The following is a 25,671-nucleotide window of genomic DNA, read 5'->3' on the forward strand; positions in this document are numbered from 1 at the left end:
CACATTGACGTACGTCATGTAGCGTGGTAGAAGAGTAAAATAACAACAAAGCGTCACACAACGCGAATTCTGTAACCAGGCGTCACACAATGCAAATAGCGCAACGAGTGGGTTGTTGAGTGCTTCTAACCCATTACAAAGGGATCTGCCATAATTCTTGATCGTCATCAGCCACAGAGGCATTGCCCCTCCGCCGCGTCGCGGGCCCGATGGACCGCCCAGAGCTGTGCTTCAAGGTCCGAACTGCGTAGAGTTCGCTCCCACTTTTCCTTGGTGGTCCTGGCCCGACCTGGGAGCGGCCCGCTGCGCGCTAATCGCGCGTACCGAACGACTAAAATAAAGTTGTTCATCCATCCATCCATCAGCCAAAGCATCAACAAAGTGCACATAATGCCTCACAGGTGTTTAGCGGGTACCACGGTTCTCCGTGGAATGACGAAAAATTGCACAGTGGCTGCTCCCCTACTTCACAAAAATTATGATGATTTATAGCGCAGTAGGTTCCCAGCAAGTGCACTTCTATTGGTTGTCAAGGAAGCCCATAAGGCTCCCATGATTCATTTCCTCAGAGGCTCAATAAAGTTAATTCTCTATCTCTCTCTTTCTCACGTTTCCATAAGTTATGAAGCGTGGTGGGAGAGTTAAATAACGACCGGACCTCACACAATGCGAATTACGTCACTAGTGGGTCGTTTGAAGCTTTCAACCCATTAAAAGGGGCTCAGCCATAATTCTTCCTCGTCATCAACCGTCACATCAACAAAGTGCACATGCCTTACAGGTGGTACCTCGTGTTTCCGCAGAATGACGAATAATGTCGTGGTGCGTGCTTCCCAACGTCACAAAAATTATGATTTGTGGCGTATTGGGGGTACTTGCTAGTGTACTTGTATTAGTAGCCACAAGAGAGTTTATAACGGGCTCTAGAACTGCCGCTCTTCCAGCTTTCGCGGCGACTGCGCTGCGCTTTCAGCGCAGGCCAGGCGTTTTTATCATCGCAAGCTTGCATCTTCCCCTTCCTGCCGTCTTTTTTCATATTCACTATGTCAGTTACTTAGGTGCACGTTAACGAATCCCAGGTGGCCGAAATTTCCGGAGCCCTGAACTACGGCGTCTCTCATAATCATATCGTGGTCTTGGGACATTAAATCCCAGATAATATTATTGACTATCAGACTGACAACGAGAACCGCACTCTCGGCTTCCTGCCTCACAACTATGCATTGGCTTCTGTTTTTAACACGAAAGTGCTTTATGCCGCGGTCCACCAAGACTTCAGTGACGTATTTCCGTCACGGAAATGACGTCAAAAAATTTACACGATCAAATGGCAAAGAAAAAGAGTTCCGTCAACGGGCATCGAACTCACGAGCGCTCAGTCCGCAACAAGAGATGCCGGGCACGCTATCCACTGCGCCACAATCTTTTTTTTTTTTTGCTTTATTGCATGTTAATAGACATGTACATCAAACAATAAGGACATGAAAGAGAGACAAAAGCTCTGTGAGCCCTACTGGACAGACACAAGTTTAAAATTCCTTGAGCGCTTTCAAAGGTTCTACCCTCGACAACCACTCAGGTACGAACTCCTCAGCTTTCTGGAGTTCCACAAACTTGGCCATACACTCACGAAAATACATCCGTGCGGACCGTGCATCTGGATCGCAATAAAATCCCGCCATACGAGCCCGCCGTGAACAGTGAAGACCATTTAGCATATTCAATCATAAACTCCTTCCCAGCAATGTAAGAAAACGTGGTCTATAGTTTCCGGTTTTTATATATATAAGGCAATCTGGCCCCCATGGTAAGAAAAGACCACGGTCTTCTTGAAATGCCTTGACAGATATTGTACCTGTGTGAAACTTAAAAAATAAAGTCTTCGCGGCCGGAGCCACTTGCATTCTCTTCACCCTCTTAAGCACATATTGTCCTTGAGCTCCCATGTATACGGTTCGGTATAGAGGTACAGGCAGAACAGCATCACATAAATCTTTGTACAGCTTTTTACCTGTCACAGAAAACAGATACTGATTAGAAAATCTAACAAATAAAAAGCGTACACTTAGAATAACCTCCTTAATGTGATTAAGGAGGTTATTCTAAGTGGCACCTGTCACCTGTCATGTGATTCGTACCAACCACATATCCCGGTAAAGCCCGCATCAGTCTCAGTCGGCACACCGTACGCAGGAAAGGATCAGCAATACGTTTTGTTGGGCTAGTTGGTTCATGACTTCTGAAGGAAAAAATTGTAGCGCAAAATTGTAGCGTAAATTGTGTTCTCTCAAGAGCAGGCTCTCAGCCACCGAAGAAACCTCCCTACAAGTATGTGGTTGACACACTGAAACAGCGCAACCTAGCCATACTCCAAGCCGACAAAGAAGGAGGTTTTGTCGTTATGGACAAAGGAAAGTTCAATGAAAAAAACCTTAGCTGCCGCGGAAAAAAACTTCAAACCTTGCAGTTTTAAACCAAAGCTTCAAAAAAAGGAAGGTTGTCAGAATGCTCAAGGACTTCAACCTGGAATACCTTCGGAAGAAAGTCGAAAAAGCAGCTACCAACACCTTAGAAGCATTCTTCGCCGGAAAAACCCACAAGGTTGATTGCCCATTCAGAACCATTGTTACAGAGAAAGGATCCTGGCAAGGCCTCATCGGACGCTATCTACAGAAGCACCTAAGTTCGCTCAAGATCACAGACCCTTTCCTAGTGCGAAGCTCTCAAGAAATAGCCAAGGACCTACTTGATGGAACAGTGACTGGCACGCATGCGTTTTCAATGGACGTCGAAGAACTTTTTTATTCCATTCCTCACGGAGGCTTGTGTCGTGCTGTGCGGGATTTAATCAACGAAAATGGCGAAGTCATGTTCCGGAATGCCACAGGGGTAAGCTGTGATAACTTTATCACCTTACTTGAGTTCTACCTAGACTCAACGGCCATTAGCTTTAATGAGAGGTACTATGTACAAAAATCGGGCATTTGCATAGGCTCGTCCGTGGCTCCTGTGTTATGTGACATCTTCTTATCAGCTGTTGACACGCGCTTGGCTCCAGAACTAAAAAAAAATTTAACGTCACTAAGGCCTACAGATATGTGGATGACTACCTGGTCATCTTAAATTGCGAAGGTAGCGCTGTTCCGGATCTAGTTGTTTCAGACATACAGCAGGCATTTGAGAACGCAGGTGAAGGGCTTCGGTTCACTAGGGAAATTGAAGAGGACAACAGCATTCAGTTCCTTGATTTAAAGCTGTCCTTCACGGACAAGCACATTTGCTGGATGTATAATCCCAGAACTAAGAAAAGTCTGTTGCCCTTTGACAGTGCCCACTCAAAACTTGTTAAGAGAGGTATCGCCATGACTTGCCTGAAGGCTTCTCTAGAAAAATCCTGCCAACATCAAATGCATGCTAGTTTTCAACTGCAAATTGTCCGCCTTAACGCTTCAAAGTTCCCTGCTTTGCTAGTCTCAAGTGTTTGCGAGTCCTTCTGAAGAAGCTTAAAGGTCCTGGAAACAATAACTCTAATGAGCGTGAGCGACAACCCACGATAGCTATACCGTACGTACACCGTATCTCGCACAACTTGAAAAAAGCACTCTCAAAGTACAGCATCAATATCGTGTTCACGGCTCCATGCAAGCTCTCGAAGGTATGCTCCATGATGTCAAAAAGAAAAAGCAAAAAATGTGAAAACAACCATGACACTATTTTCCCCGAATGTGATACCAATGTCGTATATAAGATCCCCCTCAGCTGCGATAAAGTTAACATAGGACAAACAGGTCGATGTTTCAATGAGAGGGCCAGAGAGCACGCGCTGTCTGTTAAGAACAACTCGGGAGGGCATTTGGCCGAGCATTGCAAAAGATGCGGGTGCACACCTGAGTTTGCGCGCACAAGTTTCCTAAAGAGGGCACTAGATAGGACAGAAAGGGAGATAGTTGAAGCCTACTATATTTTAAAGACCGGTGACAACTGCATTAGCACGCCTTCAATAACACTCATGAGTAATGAAGTGACCTTCTTGGAAGGGCATGTTTAACTTTCACCTCATTTGGGTTATCTTACTTTCATTTTTGCTGTTTTATTGACGCCCCTTTGCACGTTTAAGTCTTGTTGCCGTTATTTCTTGTTGATTTTTTGACGCACCCTATTGGACCTTTAAGTCTTGTTGTCGTTTTCATTACAATTCTGCTTGCAGAAGCACACGCGCTTCCGTTAGAGAAAAAAAATGTTTTTCTTGTTTGTTTTTTGTTCATTGGGTTTTCTGAATGGTTACGCCCGCAATTCGTCGTTTGTGATGTATACTGAAGCATCGCTTTTACGTATGACGCATTGCTTCCTAGTTACTGTTCATGTAGAACCGTTGTTTTCGCCATGTAAAAAAAAAACCAATCTTATGAACAATCTCCAAGTTTTCTTGCTTATTCTTTGGTCCTTTTTCCTTTATCTAGCGGCTTCAGAATTGCAATCTGTTGAACATGCGTGCAACCGCCAAAGTCATGGAGCTTTCTTGTTATCCAATGTTCGCCAAAAAAGTGATTTCCTGCTGACAATGCTTATAGATATGATCCCCCCTTAGCTTTGTGCCTGATTATCGCGAGTGTCATGCCCTTGCTGTTCTTGTGTTCCTTATATATGTACGTACGTTTCGTGAATAAACACAGTTGGAAGTTAGCGCCAGTCCCGTCCTCTCTGTCTGTCCGTGTGTTGCTTTGCGCTACAATTTTTTCCTTCAGGAGGAAAGGATCATTTGTGTTGCGGAAGAAGAGGAACCTGTTTACTACTTGGCGTATGAAAAGATGTGGTAATCCCAACCCTCCATCTTCCACTTGTCTAAAGAGATTAGTTCGTCTGCATCTCTCCCAATTCGACGCCCAAACGAAAACTGCAAATACGCGATGGAGCTTCTGTATGTTTGCCTTTGAACAATGCAATACTTGCATGGCATACCAAAGCTTTGCGGCAAAGAACAGATTGCAAACAGTCGCTCTCGAAAACATTGACAGATGATTACCGTTCCATCTGTTGGCTTTCAGCTGAATTTCTCTCGCTTGTTCTTGCCAGTGGTTCTCATTATCTTTATGTTATTCCAGTGGGATGCCAAGGTACTTAACGGCTGTGGTTACCCACTTAACATTGGCAAAATAGTCTGGTCTTGACGGCCACTCTCCATGGCAGAAGCCCAGGCACTTTCCCCAGTTCACAAAACTGCCAATTGCATTGCCGAAACTTTAAACTACTGTGATGGAGGCGCTAACACTTTCTTGATCAGTACGACTAATTGCAACATCGTCTGCATACGCGAGAATTTTAACTTCCGACGCTTGTAATCTAAAGCCGTGAATGCTGCTGTTTTCACCTATTGCTAAGCACGATTCTATATATAGAGTGAACAATAGAGGACTCAGCAGGCAGCCTTGACGAACAGAACGCTTTATGTTAATGGGAGCGCCCAGTGACTTGTTGACTACTATACGTGTCGTGCAATTCAGGTATACCATAGCTACTCCATCTCTGATTATTGATCCAGCATTGACATGGTCGAGGATGGCAAGCAGAAGAACATGTGAAACACAATCAAAAGCTTTCTCGATATCAATCTGTAGAATCGCTACGCATCCTTGATCGGCGTCGCAACACTCGAGCACGCATCGCATCTTGTATATATTAGTAACAATGAAGCGCCCCAAAATCGCGCATGTTTTGTGAGGCCCTACCAATTCTTTGAAAACTCCCTGAAGTCGCCGTGCTAGTATTTTCATTAAAACTTTGTAATCACAATTAGTTAGGGATATAGGTCTATACGAAGAGACTAATTTTAACTTCTCTGACTGTTCCGTCTTAGGTATCAAAACTGCATGTGCCTCACTGAAGGACCAAGGTAGGCTGTCGAGTTCATATGCCTCGTTAAAGACATTTGTAAGAACTTCAGATAATTCAGTTTTAAACGCCTTGTAAAACGAAGCACTGAGGCCATCAGGCCCGGGTGATTTACCAGGATTCATCTTATCTATAGGCCTTTCTACTTCCGTTTGTGATATCGGTAGCTCTAATGCTGTTTTGGCGTCATCAGACAACTGTGGCATTCTTACAACAAACGCCTGTTTAAATACTTCTGCATCAACGGGATTGGCAGTGAAGAGCGCCTCGTAGTGTTTACAGAAAGCCCGCCCTATGCTGTCATTGTCCGTAAACTCGACACCGTTGACTTCAATGACATCATTATTGTTCCGCCTAGCATAATTCTGGTTCTCACCAGCGCTCCGCGGTAGCGTTCCTCCTCGTATACTTCTATTTTCTGTTTGAAAGTACGCAAATCGTCGGCATATACCCCAGGTCTTTCACATTCCAGCGCTGTCAGCTTCTCCAGCGTCCGTCTGAGCTCTTTCTTCTTCTTTTTAGCTTCAAAAGATAAAACACGAAATCTTTCTATTGCTTTCATTTTGATTCGTTGCTTTAAAAGCTCCCACTCTTCTCCTATTTTTTCCGTATGATCCACTTTGATACTGTTGATTTCTTCTATCACTGATGCGTTAAATGTGTCATCATTTATAAGAGATTGGAGTTCATTTTTCACTGATCCCAAGAAAAGCTATTCCTTCTTCCTTTGGTCCTACATGGCATTTAACAAGTCAGTGATCAGAAAAAGAAACAGGAACAACGTTATAACTGCTACACTGTACTATCGCGTCAGCTGTTAGGTAAAATCGGTCAGATCGGGCGTTACTTGTGCCCTGAAAGTGGGTATACTTCACATCTCGAGAGCTATCCAGACACTCTGCTACATCCACTAAATCGTACTCAATAATCGCTTGTGCCAGGAGCTCACTGCTTGTGTCTTTAACTTTGCGGCTGCTTGATCTATCACTTTCGTTCAATACACAATTAAAATCCCCCATCAATAAGAGTTTCCTACCATTGCACATATGCTGTCGTAAATTCGAAAAAAAAACTCGCTCTTTCCTGGACTATAGTTGGAGCATAAACGCACATACCGCGCCATTCAGTGTCACAATAATCAATGTCACACCATGCCAATCGACCTAAAGATAATGAAAAGACATCTTGCACAACTTGTCCTGGCAGTTTTCTAACAAAAACAACACATCCCCCGGATCTACCTATGGCATGGCTGGCAATCGCAAAATACCGTGACGTAAACTTCAGCACCATGCTCCCAGTCTCCTCCTCTCCTTCAACTTTCGTCCCTTGCACTGCTATTACATCCAGATTTTCTTCCAACAACATTCGATACACTTGGCTTTGCTTCTTCCAAGAAGCGAAGCCTGCAACGTTAAGAGTCGCGAAACTAAAAGATGCTTCAGAAGCCATTTTAACTGTGGAGGAGGTAGGCCCGGAGCATGGCGCTTACCTTGCACGTCTAGCGCAACGCTAGACGCCTCCGGGGCCGCCCGGCCGACCGGTCTCACTGCACAGTGAAAACGGTTTGTTCACAACTTTCTTGTCCGTGATGCCACTAGCCCTTGCTCTAATGCTGGTGCGTCTGCTAGCAGGCGTCTTTGCCGGTGGTCCCTCCACGCTGCTTGTGGCATCCATGTATCTCGTTACTGTTGGTTTTTCCAATGGTCATTTAATTGCTGGGCCAGCACCACTAGTCGCAGAAACGCCGCTGGCGTTGCGTGAGCCTCTGTCCGACTCCTTGTCAGAACCGGCACTCCAAGAGACGCATTTGGCTTCCTGGTCCTGTTTCTACACAGGTGCAGACGCTCCGGTGTCTTCACAGCTTGCGCCTTTCGCTACATTGTCTGCAGCCTCCGCCGCTATTGCTGAAGAGTCTAGTCGTTTGTCAACAGGTGCTGGTGTAGGTTCACCTGCTGATGTTGTAGCTTCGCCATTTAAACCTGCTGCGTTCTGATCTCCGCAACCTTTGGCCGAGTCCTCTGCCTCAGTTACATACATAATGTGTTCCGTTGCTTCCTCGGCCTCCGCTGAACCGGTCACTGAGGCGTACGAACGGACGCACTCTGCATCCACGTGCCCGAAGCGCCGGCAGCGTGAGCAACGTGGAACCTACCCTCGCGGCGTACATGTCCCGTTCCGCTACAGCGCAGGCATTGCGTAGGCCGACCGGGGGCGACCACTAAGGCTAGTTCACCGTCAACTCGGGTTTGATGTGGCAAGTCCTCCACTTTCATACCGCTTTTGAGCTTAATGAAAACAGTGCGGGTCGTAGAGTTCTTTTCACTTACTCATTCTACACACCAGCGCTCCCGAGTCACTTCTGTAACTTTCCCAAACGCAGCCAGCGACAGCATGTAACAGCCAGTGAAGCCGTAGCCTCACCTGCTGCTCCTAAGGTCGATAACAAGGCAGCGTCGACCCTTGACCTGGACTTCTTTCAGGTGAACCAGCCTCCTCGTCGCCTCCGGGCTATTTAAAGTGACGGCCCACACGTGGTTGATCTGGTAGGCGCCGAGGGCCAAAGCATCAGGAAGCATGCTTTCCTTGTCGAGAGCGTCCCGGAAATTTTCGACCTTGAAAGGCCGAGCTCGAACAATCTCCGTGCAAAAACACGGTGTTTAAAACAACACGTCCTGTTGGCAAATTCGGCATGACGATCTCAAAATCCTTGTCAGTTTCATCTGTGATCCTGTTTCCGCGGCCGCCAACGACCGCCTTCGCTGCTCCTCGGGAGCCCATGATTCCCGCCTCCGACGCGCATGAGAGCCGGCGAAAGAATGACTGCGCCACGGTCAAAGAATCTAGAGGCTTTAAAAACGCGCCTTTTATATCTACCACTCTCCCGGTCAGCGGTGTGATGTTGCCCTCTGGGAGCGGTAAAGTAATTCGTCATTACTGTGGCCTCCGCGATTAGCACCTGCAACGCGTTACACGTCCGCACCATTAAGCGTGCTTTCAATAGAAATTCAATTTTGTCAATGCCTTAACAGACCGCGAGGTGGCGATCTTAGCCCGAGCGTCGTAGAGCGTCGTGAATATAGTGAACTAGAATATTCTCCTAGTGGCGCGTCCACGAGGGAGGGACAACAGGCCGGTTGAAGCAAACGCCAGTAGACGCCACTGGTGGCGCTGCTGCGCCTTTTTCTACTCGCCGAGCCGGTTCGGGCTGGTTTGGGCCGGTTCGGACGCGCTTTGCGACTGCTTACTTCGTTCGCCTGTAGTGCGACGCTATACTTTCAACGTGGTAGCACTTGTGAAAAAAACGGTTGAGGACTTGTTTTTGTTTTCTTTTTTTTCTCGGACGCTTCTATGTACGATGATAAAAAGAAAAAGAGAGTCTCGTTGTACGCCGTGAAATGGTGTAAGGAAACGCCGGAATAATTTTGTTTAGATGCAGTTCTGTAACCTATAACAAAGTACCAACATTTTATGATAAACAATGTCCGTCTGTTGAGGCCTTTATTTATTTGTACGCCTTCTGGCATAGGAACGCTGTGCAGACGTTGCTGTGCACTTTTATGTTGTTTGTGACCAGCACGCGATTTAAATGTGATAGATATTGCGCCATAGAAGAAAAACAGGTCCATACATGCTGGGTTTGTGCAATGTATGATAAAAGTTGCGAATACATACTGCTGAGGCGATGTCCCGAACTGCTATGAATCCGCCGGTCTGCAGCCTTTACGCTAGCAGACGACGTTGTCGATACTAGTGTGTTGACGTGGTTTTCAGAAATTTTCTTTACACTATACTACAGTAAATACAGTCTTTTTGTACTGTAATAAAAGAATCCGTTTTCATGAGGAACGCCTACAAAATCGGACAACGTCAAACGCACCGGGAGACAGCGGCCGGTCTACTAGAAAAAGGCGCAGCGGCGGCACCTGGTGGCGTCTACAGAAACGGGCACGCGCGCTCCCTCCCGGACGCGTCACTAGGAAAATGTTCTAGTACACTATAGTCGTGAAAGGATCGGCGTCGCTCATATCATCACGCTAATCCATACCAAAAATAGTTCTGCGAAGCGCGCCTGCCTCACCTGGCTGTAACACCGCGTTCCCCGCTCACGCGCTCGCCCCGAGAAAAATCGCGGCCGGGCTACCGGGGCGGCACGACGCGCCTTGCATTTCCCTCTAATCCGGCCGTGGTGTACAATCACATTATACCATGGCGCGGGATGGCGGCCTAGTCCTGAGTCCAATATGCGACGCTCTTTTGGCTACCACACCTCGTTCTCTGATTGCGCTTTCACCGTTAACTACTACAGCTACCACAGGGGTTTGTTTAATCATTTACCCGGACGTTAGTCGTCGGGATGAAGATGTACCACCAATCATCAAAGTGGGTGCATCTACGTTAAACGGTACTATAGCTGCCAGACATCAATATACATTGTACAAACTCTCTTATATCAATGTACAGTAAGCATTCAGTTGCTTCTGTAAGCGCACGGTTTACTTTCGTGTTATTCCGATTCCTATGACGGAGGAATCAACCATCTTTCTGAAAACTACTTTATAAAACACTACCCATGTCTAAACTCGAATACGCGTCTTCAATCTGGGGTCCTCATTGTTTTACACCTATAAACGCACCAGAAGCAATTCAGAATCGCTCAGCTCGTTTCATTGTTGCTAATTACTCCCGTACTGGCAGCATCACTTCAATAAAAACTTCTCTAGACGTCTCTAACCTTTCTAACAGGAGGAAGCGGGCCGCCTATGCCCGTCATGAAATCTTCTTATGAACCCGGAACTAAAACGCACTTTCTTCTCGCCACCTTCTTACGTTTCATTAGTTGCAGTGCCATTGTGCCATACCAACAATGTACTTCCACTCCTACGTGCCGAAGACTCTATCTGTATGAAATCACCTCCCTGCCTCCATCGCCAGCAACCCTGGTCATACATCATTCAAGATTGCTATTCTTGTGTTGTGAAACCAATCCTCTGTGTAACGCCGCAAATGGCATTTAGCGAACATACATAAATAAATAAATAAATAAATAAATAAATAAATAAAAAATTACACCATTTCCCGCTAAAGGGGACCATGAGGCGATGCGAAGCCGGTGCACTTGCACGATCGCGTTCCGTTGGCGTTATTGGGGCATGCTACCGACCTCGCGTCGTGGAACGCGAAGAGGAACGCTACGCGCGTCTTGTCTTCCCTCTAGCCTGGCCGTTAATTCTCACAGGGCGAGCGGGGAACGCAGTCGGCAGGCATGCGAGAGGGGGGCCGCGTAGGAGAGGAGAGAGAGGGGGAGGGGACGCGCATGCGCTGGTGCTCATCGCGGCGTTGCGCAGGAGAGAATTTCGGCATGTCTAGCCCGCGTTTCAGAGGAAGAGTGGAAAGGGGGAGGGGAGAGGGAAAACGGAAAGGGGAGGGGATCGGGGAAGTGGAGAGGGTATGCGCATGCTCAGTAAGGGTGGTCACGCCGCACACCACCACCACCGGATTTAACTCCGCCATAAGATATTTAGCATCGAATAAATAAATAAATAAATAAATAAATAAATAAATAAATAAATAAATAAATAAATACATGACTTCCGTGACACCACCACACAGCAAACGGAGATCACGTTCTATCTATCTATGTACAATCTGCGGTTATAATGTAAGGACAGTATTGCATGTAGGGCTCCTGCAGAAATATGCTGAGATTGACAGCGATGCTTGGAACTCTATGCTGGTATTCAGAAGTGAAAAGCCTCATGGATGGAAATAAGGTGACAGCATCAGTAGGACGAAATGCGCCCGTATCTGTATGACACCTGTCTCCTAAGAGTCTGGCGACAAAGCAGCCTCAGGGCACAATCTAGGCTTAAAGAAACTGGGGAAACATCCTCCAAGGCAGTTTTAAGGTAGTGATTAAGCCTTATTTAGGATATTGTTATTTTAACAACATGTCACAAAAAGCTATAATGATACTGCCTTAGCCTTCGCCAGCTATTATTAGCAAAGACCTAACGCAATTAGCCATCATTTAGCCAACTCCTGCCGCCAGCAGCCAAGGTTATCCGTTGTAAGCCAACAGTGCCTCACATTACCCGTCATTTCTCGAACGCGAGGCAGCATTTTGAAACATCACCCATGATGGAACAAACCCTAGACGGCCTTATCAGTAATTAAGAAAACGTTAGCCGACATTGGCAATTCTACTTAAACTAAACCACTCTAGCCTGTATGGGATGGTTACTTCTTGTGGTAACTGTTGTGGCCAACATTCTGGGCCGTGCGGTTACCGCTGCAGCAACTGTACTGTCATGGTTTCTGTCTTCCGCAAATGTGGCGTAAAGTCACTGCTTTAACTGAGCGCATCGGTATGTAGTTACTTGTTCTATCGATTGTATAGTATGATTGCTTTCTGCGGTAAGCATATCATAATGCTTTTTTTCTGCTGTAACAGGTCATTGTAATGCGCACGTATCTAAGGCGTCATTATTACTATCCAACGTAGCGGGACCCTTTCGGAAGACAACATTCATCTTATTTGTTAGAAGTGGCCCAAGGTTTCATCCGAATTAAAACTGCTAAATCTGCACTTGGGATCCCAAGATGCTATATCGTACATGAGCAATATTATTGAAGTATGCCACGGCATGCATCACTGCTTCGTCAATCATGAATTCGTCAGAGGTCCCGCATGCAATCAGCATAATGGGGTAAATTTCAGGTTGATGCAGCTGCCAGAAGTGAGTGGCTTTTCGTATGTAATCTACTCTTCGAGACATATGTTCTACTTTCACCTCCAGTGATCATTAACTCAAGCTCTGGAATAATCTAGACTATTCGCGTACTGCTCGCATTCTTAACAAAGTGATCTTCTACAATCGCGAAGCTTCTCAATATCCCCACTTCTGTGCAGGGTCGCAAACCGGTCACTCGCAGCAGGTTAACCTCCCTGCCTCTTCCTTTTCATCTCTTTCTCTATCTCTCTCAAACAATGCAGCGCGGTCTGCGTCGAGCGTTCCTAACCGTTTTGTAGGTCAAACCCGAATACATCAAAATAAAAAAAGCGGGCGTAGCAATGCCCCCTCTGAAAAAGCATCGTCCCGATGCCCAAAACGCAACATGGAAGTAAAAAATGAATGTAACTCTAAAGAACAACAACGAAGCAAGCCAAAACAGAGTCCTCAGGTAACTTAACGCTCACAAAACGGCTTGAGGCGCACGACTTGAACGACTTCAGTTCCGCCGCTGCGCCGCTCAGAGATTGTGATGCTGTCCGGAACAACCTCGTAGTCCAGTGCACCGAGACGTCGTAGCACATTGTACGGCCCGAGGTACGGCCGAAGTAGGTATTCACCGAGTCCTGGTCGGTGTATCGTTGTCCGGACCCAAACATGGTAACCGGGCTGGCATTCCATTTGGCCTCTCCGAAGATTTTAGTAACGACAGTTCATCCGCTGCTGGTTCTTGATACGCAGGCGGGCGAGCTGTCGAGCTTCTTCGGCACGTCGCAAATAAGTGGCGATGTCGAGATTGTCTTCGCCAGTGGTAGCCGGCAGCATTGCGTCGAGCGTCGTTGCCGGGCCCCTTCCGTAGACTAACTTGTACGGCGATAGCTGCGTCGCTTCTTGTACTGCCATGTTGTATGCGAAGGTCACGTACGCAAGGATGGCATTCCACGTCTTATGCTCGACGTCGGCGTACATGTTCAGAATGTCGGCGATGGTGTTATTTAGACGCTCTGTGATTCCGTTGGTCTAAGGGTGGTAGGCAGTAGTCCGGCGGTGGCTTCTCTGGCTGTATTTCAAGGTCGTCTGAGTTAGCTCCGCGGTAAAGGCCGTACTTCTGTCGGTGATGAGGATCTCTGGGGCGCCATAAGGCAGGACGATGTCTTCAACTAAGAACTTCGCTACCTCGGCGGCACAGCCTGTAGGTAAGGCCCTTGTTTCGGCGTAGCGCGTGAGGTAGTCGGCCATTTATTTATTTCCGCAAGTCGACGTAGGGAACGGCCCTAGTAGGTCTATACCGATTTTCTGGAATGGTCGGTGAGGTGTGTCGATCGGATGAGGAGACTGCTGGTCTTGCTCGGCGGTGTCTTGCGTCGCTGGCAGTCTCGGCATGTCCTTACGTAGCGACCACGGTGTAAGAAAAATAATTATTTTTCTTACACCGTGGGAGCGACCGACGTCGCCGGCAAGGCGCGACCAGTATAACGTTTCCTGTATTCTTGCGAGCGTGCGGGAAACACCGAGGTGTTCAGCCGTCGCGTCATCGTGTAGGGCCTGGTGAACTTCTGGTCGCAATGCTGAAGGCACCAGGAGACGGCAGTTGGTTCGAAGCGGCGAGTTCTTCAGGACAACGCCGTTTCGCAAGAAAAACGACACCAGTCCTCGCTTAAATACCTTGCGTCCGCTCGCTGTTGTTCGGCGAAGTCGTCGGCACTTATGGTTGCGAAGAAGCAGTCATGCTCCTGGTCGTCCTTCCGTGGTGGGTCGAGGAGGGCGCGAGATAGGCATATCGAAGTGCTTTCTTCTGCACTTGTAAATGACGGCAATGTTGAATTCTTGAAATCATAGTCTCCATCGTTCGAGGCGACTTGAAGGGTCGTTCAAGTTAGCTAGCCAACACAAGCCCTAAAGGTCGCTCACAACTTCGAAGGGCCTGCCATAGAGATAGGGGTGAAACTTTGATGTAGCCCAGATGATGACCAGACTCTTCTTTTCTGTTGCGTAATACTTGCTTTCTGCCTTTGATAGGGACTGGCTAACATAACTGATGACCCTTTCCAGCCCATCAGGTTTTTGCACAAGGACGGCTCCGAGTGCTACGCTGCTTGCGTCCGTGTGGATTTCCGTATCGGTGTATTCGTCGAAATGCACTAGTATCGGAGGCATTTCAAGGCGTCGTTTTAGTTCTTCAAATCCTTCGATTTGCGCCGTTTCCCACTTGAATGGCATGTCGGTCTTCGTGAGGCGCGTTAGCGGTTCGGCTATTCGTGAAAATTCCTTGACGAAGCGTCTGTAGTTGGCGCACAAACTGAGAAATCGGCGTACGACCTTCTTATTGGTGGCTGTTGGGAAAGCAGGGATGGAAGCGGTTTTCGGCGGATCTGGGCGACCATCATCCCTGCTGTCACGTGACCCAAAAACAAGAGCTCCCCTACGCGAAGCGCCACTTTTCAGGCTACAATGTAAGTTAGGAGGTCTTGATTGCTTGTAGTACAGCTTCAAAGCGCCGGAGGTGTTTATCGAAGTTTGAGGCAAACACAACGACGTCATCGACGTATACGAGGCACGTCTGCCACTTCAAGACGGCCAGTACTGTATCCATAACGCGTTGAAATGTTGCACTTGCCGAGCAAAGACCAAAGGCCATGACCATGTATTCGAACCGGCCGTCTGTTGTGATAAAGGCAGGCTTCTTTTGGTCTCTCTCATCGACTTATATGTGCCAGTAGCTTGTCTTGAGGTACATCGACGGAAACTCCTTCGCGTTGTCAAGTCGATCTAGGGTGTCATCTATTCGTGGGCGAGGGTACACGACCTTCTTAGTAACCTTGTTCAGACGACGATAGTAAACGTGAAAACGTAGGCTTCCATCTTTCTTGCTCACTAACACCAGGTGTGACAACCACGGACTCTTGGACGGCTGGATGATGTCGTCGCGTTGCATTTGGTCGACCTGTTTCTTGACGGCCTCGCATTCTTGAGTCGAAACTCGGTACGGGCTCTGACAGATTGGTCGGGCACTTTCTTCTGTTATGATTCGATGTTTCACGACTGAGATCTGTAATATTCTTGACGACCACGAGAAGCAGTCCTTCAATTGCAGGAGCAGAGCTTTTAGATGGTCTTGCATGTGCTTCGCGAGGCTTGGCTTGACGTCGAAAACATGTTGGGGACCTCCATCCGTCGAAGCAGATTCGGTAGCATCGAAGAGGGGAAAGCATTGCTGGCACCCACGAATTCGTCGATGTAGACGATCGTCGCACGAATGTTGAGGTGCCTATATTCGTGGCTGAAGTTTGTCAGCGCTGCCTTTGCTTGCCATCACACAGCTCGGCTATGCCTCTTGCGACGCAAATCTGACGGTTCAGAAGTAGGTGCTGATGGCCGTCGATGATGCCTTCAAGGTCTGCGGGTTCTCGGTGCCGACGGAAATCATGACGCTGGAGGAAGGCGTAATGGAGACGTGCTCTTCTATAACATTCAATGCGGGGTTCCCTCGCGTCCTGTGCGGCGGCAACGGTATTTCTGAGGTTAGTATCATTGACTGAGACTTCAGGTCGATCACGGCGCCGTGGTGACTTAGGACGTTCATTCCAGGTATCACATCCCTGGAGCAATGTTGTAAGGTTACGAAGCTCGCAGGATATGTCCCGTTACTGATGGTGACTGTTGCGGTGCAGACTATAGCCGGCGTTACACGATGGCCTCCAGCTGTCCGGATTTCGGACCTTGCCAAGCAGTGCTAGTTTTCGACAACTTTGTGACTTACGGTCCACTGACGACGGAATAGTCGGCTCAAGTGTCGATGAGAACGGTGACGTTAGGGCATTCGAATAGTGCGTCCATTCCCCTAGTCCGTCGCGGCTTAGGGTAAGGGCTTCGCCGCTTTGCTTCGCGGCTTCCACTTTGCGCCGTCAGGTCTTCATCGGGCCTCGAAGGTTCGACCTCAGGACTCAGTTCGGCTTCGGGCGTGTTCTCCGCCGACGAAGACGGGCGCGCCGTTGTCTTTGGCGGCGGAGGATCTTCGATGTTTCGTCGTACAGCAACCGCACCTCCATCGGTTGCTGCCCTCTGTTTTCCGGATACGGACCAGGCGACCAGCCCTGGGTTGGGCCTGTCTACTGGCGGCACTGCGGTGACGCATAGCGGCCTGGCGACTGCGTACGCGAAGGTTGTCGGGGTCTCAACTGCGTTCCTGCGAGGTAGTCGGCGATGTCGCGTGGTCGTTCCCCCTGCTGTAGACATGGCTCGTCAATGGCGTACTCACGCATTCCCACCTCTCTGTACTGGCAGTGGCGGTAGGTGTGTCCAGCTTCTCCGTATGGCCGGCGGTGGTCGGGGGTGCGCCAAACGTCGGCCTTCCTCGGCGTGTATCGCTGGCCGGCTGGTGGGGGGTATGACGTCGGTGGTGAAAGCGGTGGTGCCTGGCGGCGGAACTGCTTCGGCAGTGCGGCGTCTTGATGTGGGCGAGGAGCAGGGGCGTTACGTCCGGCTGCAGCAGCACAGCTCTCAGCTCTTTGCTTGAAGCTGCGTCTACGCTGACTGGGATATACCTAGCGACTGCTGGATTTCCTCATGTACGATGTATGTGATGGAGGCAACTTGAGGCTGGCACGACGGGAACAATCGACGTTCTTCGCGCAATACGGCCCTTATGGTCTCGCGCAGATCGTCGAAGCCGACGGCTTGAACCGCTGCGCCGTCTTGTATCTAGCGGCGGTTGTACCGGCGGGTTCTTATTTCCAGCGTCTTCTCGATGGTCATTGCTTCTGAGACAAATTCTTGAACTGCAGAGGGGCCGGGAGGTGTTCTGCATCAACGCAACGAAGAGCTCTTGTTTTACTCCTCGCATGAGGAAACGGACCTTCTTCTCCTCCGTCATGTCAGGGTCGGTGTGACGAAAGAGTCGGGTCATCTCTACCGCAAAGATTGTCACGTTTTCCTTTGGAAGCTGCACCCGTGTTTCCAGTAGAGTGGCGGCCTTTTTGTTTCGCACGACGCTTGTGAACGCTGCGTGGAAGCTGGTCCGGAAGATGTCCCATGTGGCCATAGTAGACTCCCTGCTCTCGAACCAGGTCCTTTTGATGTCTTCCAACGCGAAGTACACGAAGCGGAACTTGTCTTTTTTCTTATATTTGTTGAAGGCCGCAGTCCTTTTGCACGAATCGAGCCACGTTTCTCGATCCTCACAAGATGATCCCCGTAAGATTGGCGGCTCCATTGGATTCTGCATTACGATCGCGGGTGGTGGCGCAGTGGCTGTCGTCGTTTCCGCAGTCGTGGTCACGGCCTTGGTCTTCCGAGTCTTGTCGGGTAGATGCCCGTACTCCGTTGGTAGACCTTGTTGCCTACGGGTACCTTGGTGGTCCTGGTTGGTGTCGATGTCTTCTCCGCAACATTGGCCGGGTTCACGGCTTGACGGGTGCGTCCGGAAGATGGACGAACAGCCCCTCTACCAGATGACACGGGGTCGTGACGTCGGCAAAGGCAGCAGTGAAACTCTTTATCTGGCTGAACTTGTGGCCGAGAAACTGAAAGTCAAACTAGAGCAATACACACTGTACACTAATAGCGGTGTACAAAGAGTCCGCCGTCAAAAACTGATCATGGCTGGGACGCGCCGTCTTTTGTACATCACGCATCGAACTTTGCAACCTTATCACTGGCGGTCGCGCAAGCTCTGCAATAATCTAGACTATGCGCTTCTTGCGCGCAATCTTAGCAAAGTTATGTATAATCGCAGATGATGTGTAATGTTTTAATATGAATGGAAGCTATGAGCGTGGCTTGGGCTAAAGCAACGGCCTCGCGGTGTGTTAAAGGGTTGACAAGATTACACTTCTCCTTCCGGAAACGCGTGATCGGGACGGTCGTAGCAACAGTACCCCGCTGATCGAGTTAATCGCGGATACCCCGCTTTACTTCACTCTAGCGCTTCCAGACGGCGACGCAACCCCGCGAACAAAGAACACTCTGAGAGGAAAGTGTGAGATACGAAAGGCGCGTTCGTGCCACCTCCTTCATGCGTTTGACGATAGCGCGGTGGGTTAAACGCCCGCAAGCCGTCGTCACGGGCCGAGAGCTCGTGGGTTCGACTCGCGTCAACGAATATTTTTTCTAGTTCTTTTTATTTGCCATGCCATTGCGTTCTGTTTCTTGATGTATTTCCGTGACGGAAATGTGTCATGAAAGTCTTGGTGGACCCCGGCATGAAGCAGTTTCGCGTTAAAATTTTTTCACTATTTACTCGGTTTTCGGGATTGCAGGTCTGACGTGGGAAGAGGCGGCAAAGCGCTGCCCCGAAGGCGTGGAGCCTGCTTGTCACAACGCCGAGGATTCTGTTACTGTGTCCGGGCCAGCTGACTCTGTGTACAAGTTCGTGGAAGAACTCAAGGCTCAAAATGTGTTTGCAAAAATGGTCACCAGCGCAAACGTGGCCTTCCACAGCAAATACGTCCACAGCACCAAACCTTCTCTTCTGGAAGCCCTCAAGAAGGTATACCATTGTCGTGTGAGCTTGCTTTACAGCGTGTCATATTCTGTCGACGATTACTTTCATACGCGGTGCACAGCACTATCTAATAATTACTTGAGTTTACTTGTTCACGCACAACTGCCTGCTACGCTCCTAGCTGTTGCTTTTTACCAGCTATAGAACACGGTTCTGCGGCCTGCATTTATACTAAATGCCATATTAATAATAATAATAATATTAATTTTATTTCACATCAATACAATTAAGCTTGATGCAAGGTGTGATACTCAAACCGAGGAATACTTGACTAATGTCTCACACCTTTTACAGCATGCAGCAGCAGCAGGGGACATCATATATATTGCATCCGTATTCACAAGAAAGCAACACAAAAGAGAGAGAGAGGGAGAAAAAAGAAAACAAAAGAGTGATAAAAGACAGACCTATACAGAACGAAAACAATGAGAAAAAGGAATGTCCAGGCGTTTCATTTTGGGGCTAATGAATTACACAAATCAATTATAAATGCAAGACGAGAAAGACGTACAAAAGCTGGCATGCATTTAGAGCAATATAAAAAATTTGAAGCATTGATAAAAGGTGAAGCATGTTATAGAGTCAGTAGGTTGCCGTTTGTCAAATGTGTCTACACTTAAACAGACATTATGTGCAATACTTGGTAGCTATTTGCGTGATGCGGAGACCAATTACATATTGCGTAGGTTAGAAGTGTTCTTCAGGGAAATTGTTCACGTGGTGCAGTTCATCTGGAAGCAGTGGTAACATAACTAATCATCTCGTGGCAAGGAATACCCAAGCTGTCATCTGTCGGAGTGGATACGGAGATTTGAAGTACGTGAGGACGCTTTCATATGAGCTGTAATGATTTTGTAGGTTCTTTCCCACAACTGCCTAGCAGTTTGCAAGCGTATCAATTGAATGTATCTAAGATTTTATGTTCGTTAAACAAGTGTTTGCTAGTATTTCCATAAGGTGTATTATGCGTAATGCGAAGAATTCGATTTGTAGGGCAGGTATCTGTTTTGAGGGTGTAGTGGTGGTGGTAGCCCACACTGACGGGTAGTAGTTTAGATATCGGCAGAATAAGGAGTTATACGCAAGAAGTTTTCCTTTATGCGGCCCGACGTTTCTGTGCCGTGTTGCCAAATCTATACCCTGGTAGGCTTTCGTTCTGATATGATCGATATGTTGGCCCTAATTTCACAGCATATGTTCTGAAAAATACAATCCAGGTGATTTAAAATACTGATCAATTGCTATAGTTTTTCCTTTCTACGATAAGGTAATAGTAAGGTCCCAATTTGTTTTTCGTACGAAAACACACTACCTTCGTATTATTAACAGCAATACTCAGCACATTTGTTTCCCTTCATACTTTCACTTTTTTTTTAGAAAATTGTTTGCCTCTGTTGCCAAATTGCTAAAGGTATTATCAGCAGAAAACACAATGGTCTCATCCGCATATACTATGAAACGAGCATTACCATTAATGGTTATCATCAAATACAATCAATTATCATTCTTAATATATTTGTTGAAAAGTAGCGGTCCTAGAATACTGCCTTGTGGCGCGTCTTAGTTCCCCGCATGGCGGACCTAAATAAGGTAAGGTAAGAAGGTAAGAGCATGACCTTTTATTCCATAAAGCTCTAGTTTTTTTTAAATATATGTCATGACGTAATTTCTCGAAAGCCTTGGTAAAATAAAAAAAATTCTAACAGAACATTGTTGTTTTCAGTTTTGTAAGATGTATTCGTTCTGGTGCAGAAGTGCGAGCTCTATAGACCGATTACTGCTGAATCTATACTGGCAGTCAGTCATAATACTGTATTTACTCGAAAAAATTTCAGGTTGTTGAAGAAGTAACTTTTTAAGTGGTTTGGAAAAAAATGGCCATATGCTATTTGATTTCTAAATCCCAAATTCACTTTTGCTTTCTTTTTATAGATCAGAGTAAAATTTGCAATGTGCATGTCTGAAGGAAAAGTGGCCGTTTTTATGCATATGGTATATCACGGCCTCTCGATAAAAAACATACGGCGCGGCCTGCCGCGTGGAGCGGTTACTGCGTCGCGCGCCTAGTGCTCCTGGCAGCCGCCGCGGCGCCACCAGGGGGGAGCCTCTGGGGAGACCAAAAGCGAGAGATCCGGAATTATTGCGGCGGATCGCGGCTTGACAGCGTAACTGCTATGCGCTTGTTAGTTTTTAAAGGGTTACAATAAACTTGCTATAGCGTTAACTATATTGGTAATCGTCCTACCGAATGTGCGCCGGAGATCCTTCAACCTAAATATAGCAAGCGTTCGTTTTATCTGAAGTGGTTGCTCGTGCGAGTTGTGATTTTTCGCGTCATATTTTCTCTCTTTTGTTGCCGTTGCACTGTTCACCCTCGATAATGTATGTTTGTGCTAGTTATTCAATCAACAGGAGAGTCGCACATTGACAGGTGCGGTTGTATTTCCGAAATGACTGTTGCTCACACCTTTAAAACAAAAGCATTGTGAACATCAGGGGAGTCATAATTGCTTTTCTGCGCGTGCGTGAAAAAATTATCACTGTGTTATTGGAATCACAGGCGCAGCTTTTCCTGGCCAGAGGTTTTTGCGCCAAGCGTACGAGACGCTCAACAGACATATTAACATTTCCTGCCCAGTTGGCAAGAAGTGTTCGTAAGAGCTTTCTGATGAAAACTTTGCAGACTTCCATGGCTTGGTCGTCTGCCTCGCAAGTCCAATTTCAGACTTCCATGGTCATATAAAACAGCTAGTCACCTTTCAGACATCTCGTGAAAAATTATCCGACAGGAATAATATATGATGGTGACAAGCCTCTTATTACAAAACATATTAATCGGTTTGCTGCTTGGAGCACTGCTGTTGAGTGCTCTTCACCACGGTCATGGAAACCAAAAAAAATCACAGCATATCCACGGAGTGAATGATGATGAGTGGGCGAAGCTGCGGAGGTTCATCGGTAAACCGTGAATCTTCCGTGAATTCTGCCCAGTACATCATCACCGACGTGAGATAGGGCGCGTTTATACTAAAGGTTCGATGAGTTATGACGACTTGCAGCTCACTTTAATTTTACATGTACGCTGCGAATTTTCATTGTTTAGAAAACCATTGCTTTAGAAAACATCTGGCGTCTTTCGTTAAGCAGCTGGCGTCTTTTCCTTTTGCTTTAGAAACATCTGGCGTTCTTCCGTTTTCCTTTTACAAAACATCTGGCGTCTTTCGTTGGTTTATTTCATCAATAAACGGCGTTTTGAACAAAATTTTTATTGTTTAATCACGCACAGGAGATATCTCACCAGGCACTACCTTGGAGGTAAAGAATGGCTGCTAATGGGAATGAGAGACAGAAGAAGTCGGCTTTTAGCTACCGCTGCGAATTTTTTATTGTTCAACAACGCACAGGAAAAATCTCCCACCGGCACCACCTTGGAGGTCAAAGCGTAAGACTGGTTACGGACTACGACTACGACTACGAGGGACGAACGGGTGCCGCCTTAAGGAGCTTCGCCCCTAAAAGTTTGTCGACTTGTCGGTCGTATATGACCCTCTGCTGTATGGCCATCTCGTCAACGATCAGGGAGCAGAACGCTTCTTGCTCTACAGTGAGACCCTTAAATTCGATGCACAGCCGCTCCTTTATCCACGAAGTGACGCCGATTCCACCTGTTAAATGGCCTAAATATTTCTGGAGCGTTGAGCGACAAGGAAGCAGAAAGATATTTCTGGACCTTGTATGCCTATAACTTTTGTTGAAGCATGCCTTCCAAATTACACATTCCCTTAGAATGACGTCACTGTAGTGGGGCTTCTTCGTCGAGAAACTGCGGACTTTGTTTCTAACGTACTCGGCAGTCTTGTCACCTTGCGCAGCACCATTGAGCACCTTCATAAAACAGGCAATGTCCGTGTTATTTTCATATAACTGCGCGCGATCCTCAACCTCATCCACTTTTTCTTGAAGGGCCTGCAGTGCTCCTTTCATACGAGCGATCTTCGCTTTGAAGCAGCGCGTTTTTTTTAGCTTCTTTTGTCAGTTTAACAAGGTCGAATGTAGTTTGACATAATGCATCTGAAAATGATGCCATTTCGACACACGTTTCATTGCCTAGTTCAAAGTTGTTGGGCGTCGTGGCTTCAGTGCTGTCACTTGACGAGCCGTTTTGGCTAATGACAAAACGGCTATTTTGAAGCAGGATTGCCCGAGCACTAGGCATGCGACTGCGCATTATCGGCTTCTATTTCGGAGCATGGCCGCTTCTTCCTCGGAGCAGGCGTGCTCCTCGTGCTCATGTAGCTTGGATAACCGGGGAACATTGTGGGCACAGCCGTTGGCAAAAGTATCCTCAACTTCTCGCTCTTCTTGTAGTCCTGATCCGTAAAATACAAGGCGCACACCAGGGACCTGTCATTAGGCTGCCATACTGTTCCCTTCCCGCCGGGTCCTTCGCGGGAAATGTTTCGCAGCCATGCTTCCCTGCGTTCTGCGTTACTTGGAAACTCGTGGTAGCGTATTTGCTGGTCCTTCGATGCATTCGTGGAACACAACGGCACACAACAATTACGCGGCATTTTGCGTAACGTATAAAATATCACACATCTCAAACTGTCTTGAGTGAGAATCAGTTCGAGCGATTTATGTGGAGAAAAACAACCACTACCTCGACTTACCCGCTAACGCGCGCTCCATCCCGCGCGTCGCATGGAGCCCTCCCCTACTACTGGCGCCCTCCTCGCGAAATGCGGCGACAACTGTCAACTCTGCTTCCCCGCTCTCGCCCATTGCCTGCGCCGCGGCGCGGCAGGCCGCACCGCGTGTTTTTCATCGAGCGGCCGTGGTTATATATATATATGCTCAAGCGCACGGGCAACAATGTCAATAACATATTTGACACGTTATATCTGTAGGTCATTACTATCTCAGGACGTGCTATTACAAAGCATAGAGACTATTGCGATAATTTCGTTTTGGCAAGCAGGTTTCAGAAACAGTAGAAGGGTTTTTATCAATGTGAATGTTAGCTGCATCGCCGCAGTTAGTGATGCCTTGAGTGAAGAGTCTGTGAAATTCATTGGCTAAATCATGCCCTCGTACACAATACCCTTATTCACTATTCGATCTACTGGCTTTTTGCTAGAGTCGCTTCCATCAAGTGCTGTAATTTTCCTCCATATTCGTTAGGTCGGTAGTAGGATGAATCAAAATATTTCTTGTAATATTGCGTTCTCACGTTGCGTACATCATTATTCAGGTTATTTCTGTACTTTTTGGACTTCTCTAATGCATCAATGTACCTGGAGGAAGCAACAAAAAGTTTATTTTATTGCGAGTGTGCAGCTCAGAAGATATCCATGGCTTCCTCGCTCTACAGGGTGTTCGTTTTCTTTGTAAATGAAAGTGGCGCTTATATATAGTACAAAATTTGCCACAGACAGTTGATACGCATTTTCTTCGTTTTCTTCAGAAATGGCCAAGTTCCAGTTTTCATTACTAATTGATGCGCGAAAATTCTGTAAGGCAGTCTGTGTGATTGCTTGAACGTACATTCCGCACTTCCTATGTTTCAGAACATTTGCTTTGCAAATCAAGTATATACCCATGTGATCACTTAAATAGCAGCACACGACTCGCCTCTGTGTTATTGGAAGGTTGAGATTAGTTATAAACAAATGACATAACGTTTTTGATGTCGGAGTGATCTCCATCGGATGTTTTGTAAGAGTATAGAAGCGAAAACATTTGAGCAATGCATCAACGTCGTTCCCATTACGTGTGGTACACATCGTGTCTATACTGCAATCAACGCTCATGATGGCATCACATTTGCTTTCTGACACAAATAAAACATACGACTCGACAAAATCGAGAAATAAGTGCACATAGCATGAATATGACTATTCGCGGTGGTCTGAGTCAAATTATTCTGTGTTTCCTAATCACAAGTTTTAAAGAGCGCATGATTTATGAATAGAAGCATAATAGGAAGTCGTATTATTTTTTGTTATTTCCCCGATTCATACATAATACATTAGATATCACTGGGACACACGATGCGTAGCGTTCTCTCATAGTTTTTACACACTCTGAATTTCTGTATGCCGGTGCCTTTTGTTTGCGGAAGGTTGGTAAAACGCCCAGCGTGACGCCAGCGAATGTGTTCTCGCAAGGGATGGAAAATGTGCGAGATTATGCATTTGTGAAGATGGCGCTTTAGGCGCACCGCAAGACAAAACCTGGTGTGCTGGCCATTTACCCTGACTATGAAAACCAGGAATTCGCCAAAAGAAAGAACATGACAAATGCATGCTTGAATAAAAGGAGTCTTCCACAGTGACGCATGCTTTTGTGACCGCAATTGCCTCGGCATACACCTAACGAAAAAGAAATTGGTTGTTACTCTAAAAAGTTACTCTAAAAAACATATATAGACCGTTCGTGCAAACGTGTAATGCTGGATATGGCGTTTGCCCAAAAATTGAAAGCCCTTTCACTACTGTGAAAATCAAAGTTAACGGCTAGGCTTCAGGTCCTGCGGCATGTGCTTTA

General features: G+C 47.1%; 1 protein-coding gene across 1 annotated transcript in view; it reads left to right on the forward strand.

The window, feature by feature from the left end:
- Positions 1-25,671, forward strand: part of LOC119390905 (fatty acid synthase) — a 277,784-nt gene that overhangs the window by 59,197 nt on the left and 192,916 nt on the right. Inside the window, exon 10 of the mRNA XM_049415426.1 lies at positions 18,881-19,110. Within this exon, the coding sequence (XP_049271383.1) occupies positions 18,881-19,110 (230 nt within the window). The remainder of the gene's footprint in view (positions 1-18,880; positions 19,111-25,671) is intronic.

Source organism: Rhipicephalus sanguineus, chromosome 4, assembly GCF_013339695.2.
Source record: "Rhipicephalus sanguineus isolate Rsan-2018 chromosome 4, BIME_Rsan_1.4, whole genome shotgun sequence".
NCBI lineage: Eukaryota > Metazoa > Arthropoda > Arachnida > Ixodida > Ixodidae > Rhipicephalus > Rhipicephalus sanguineus.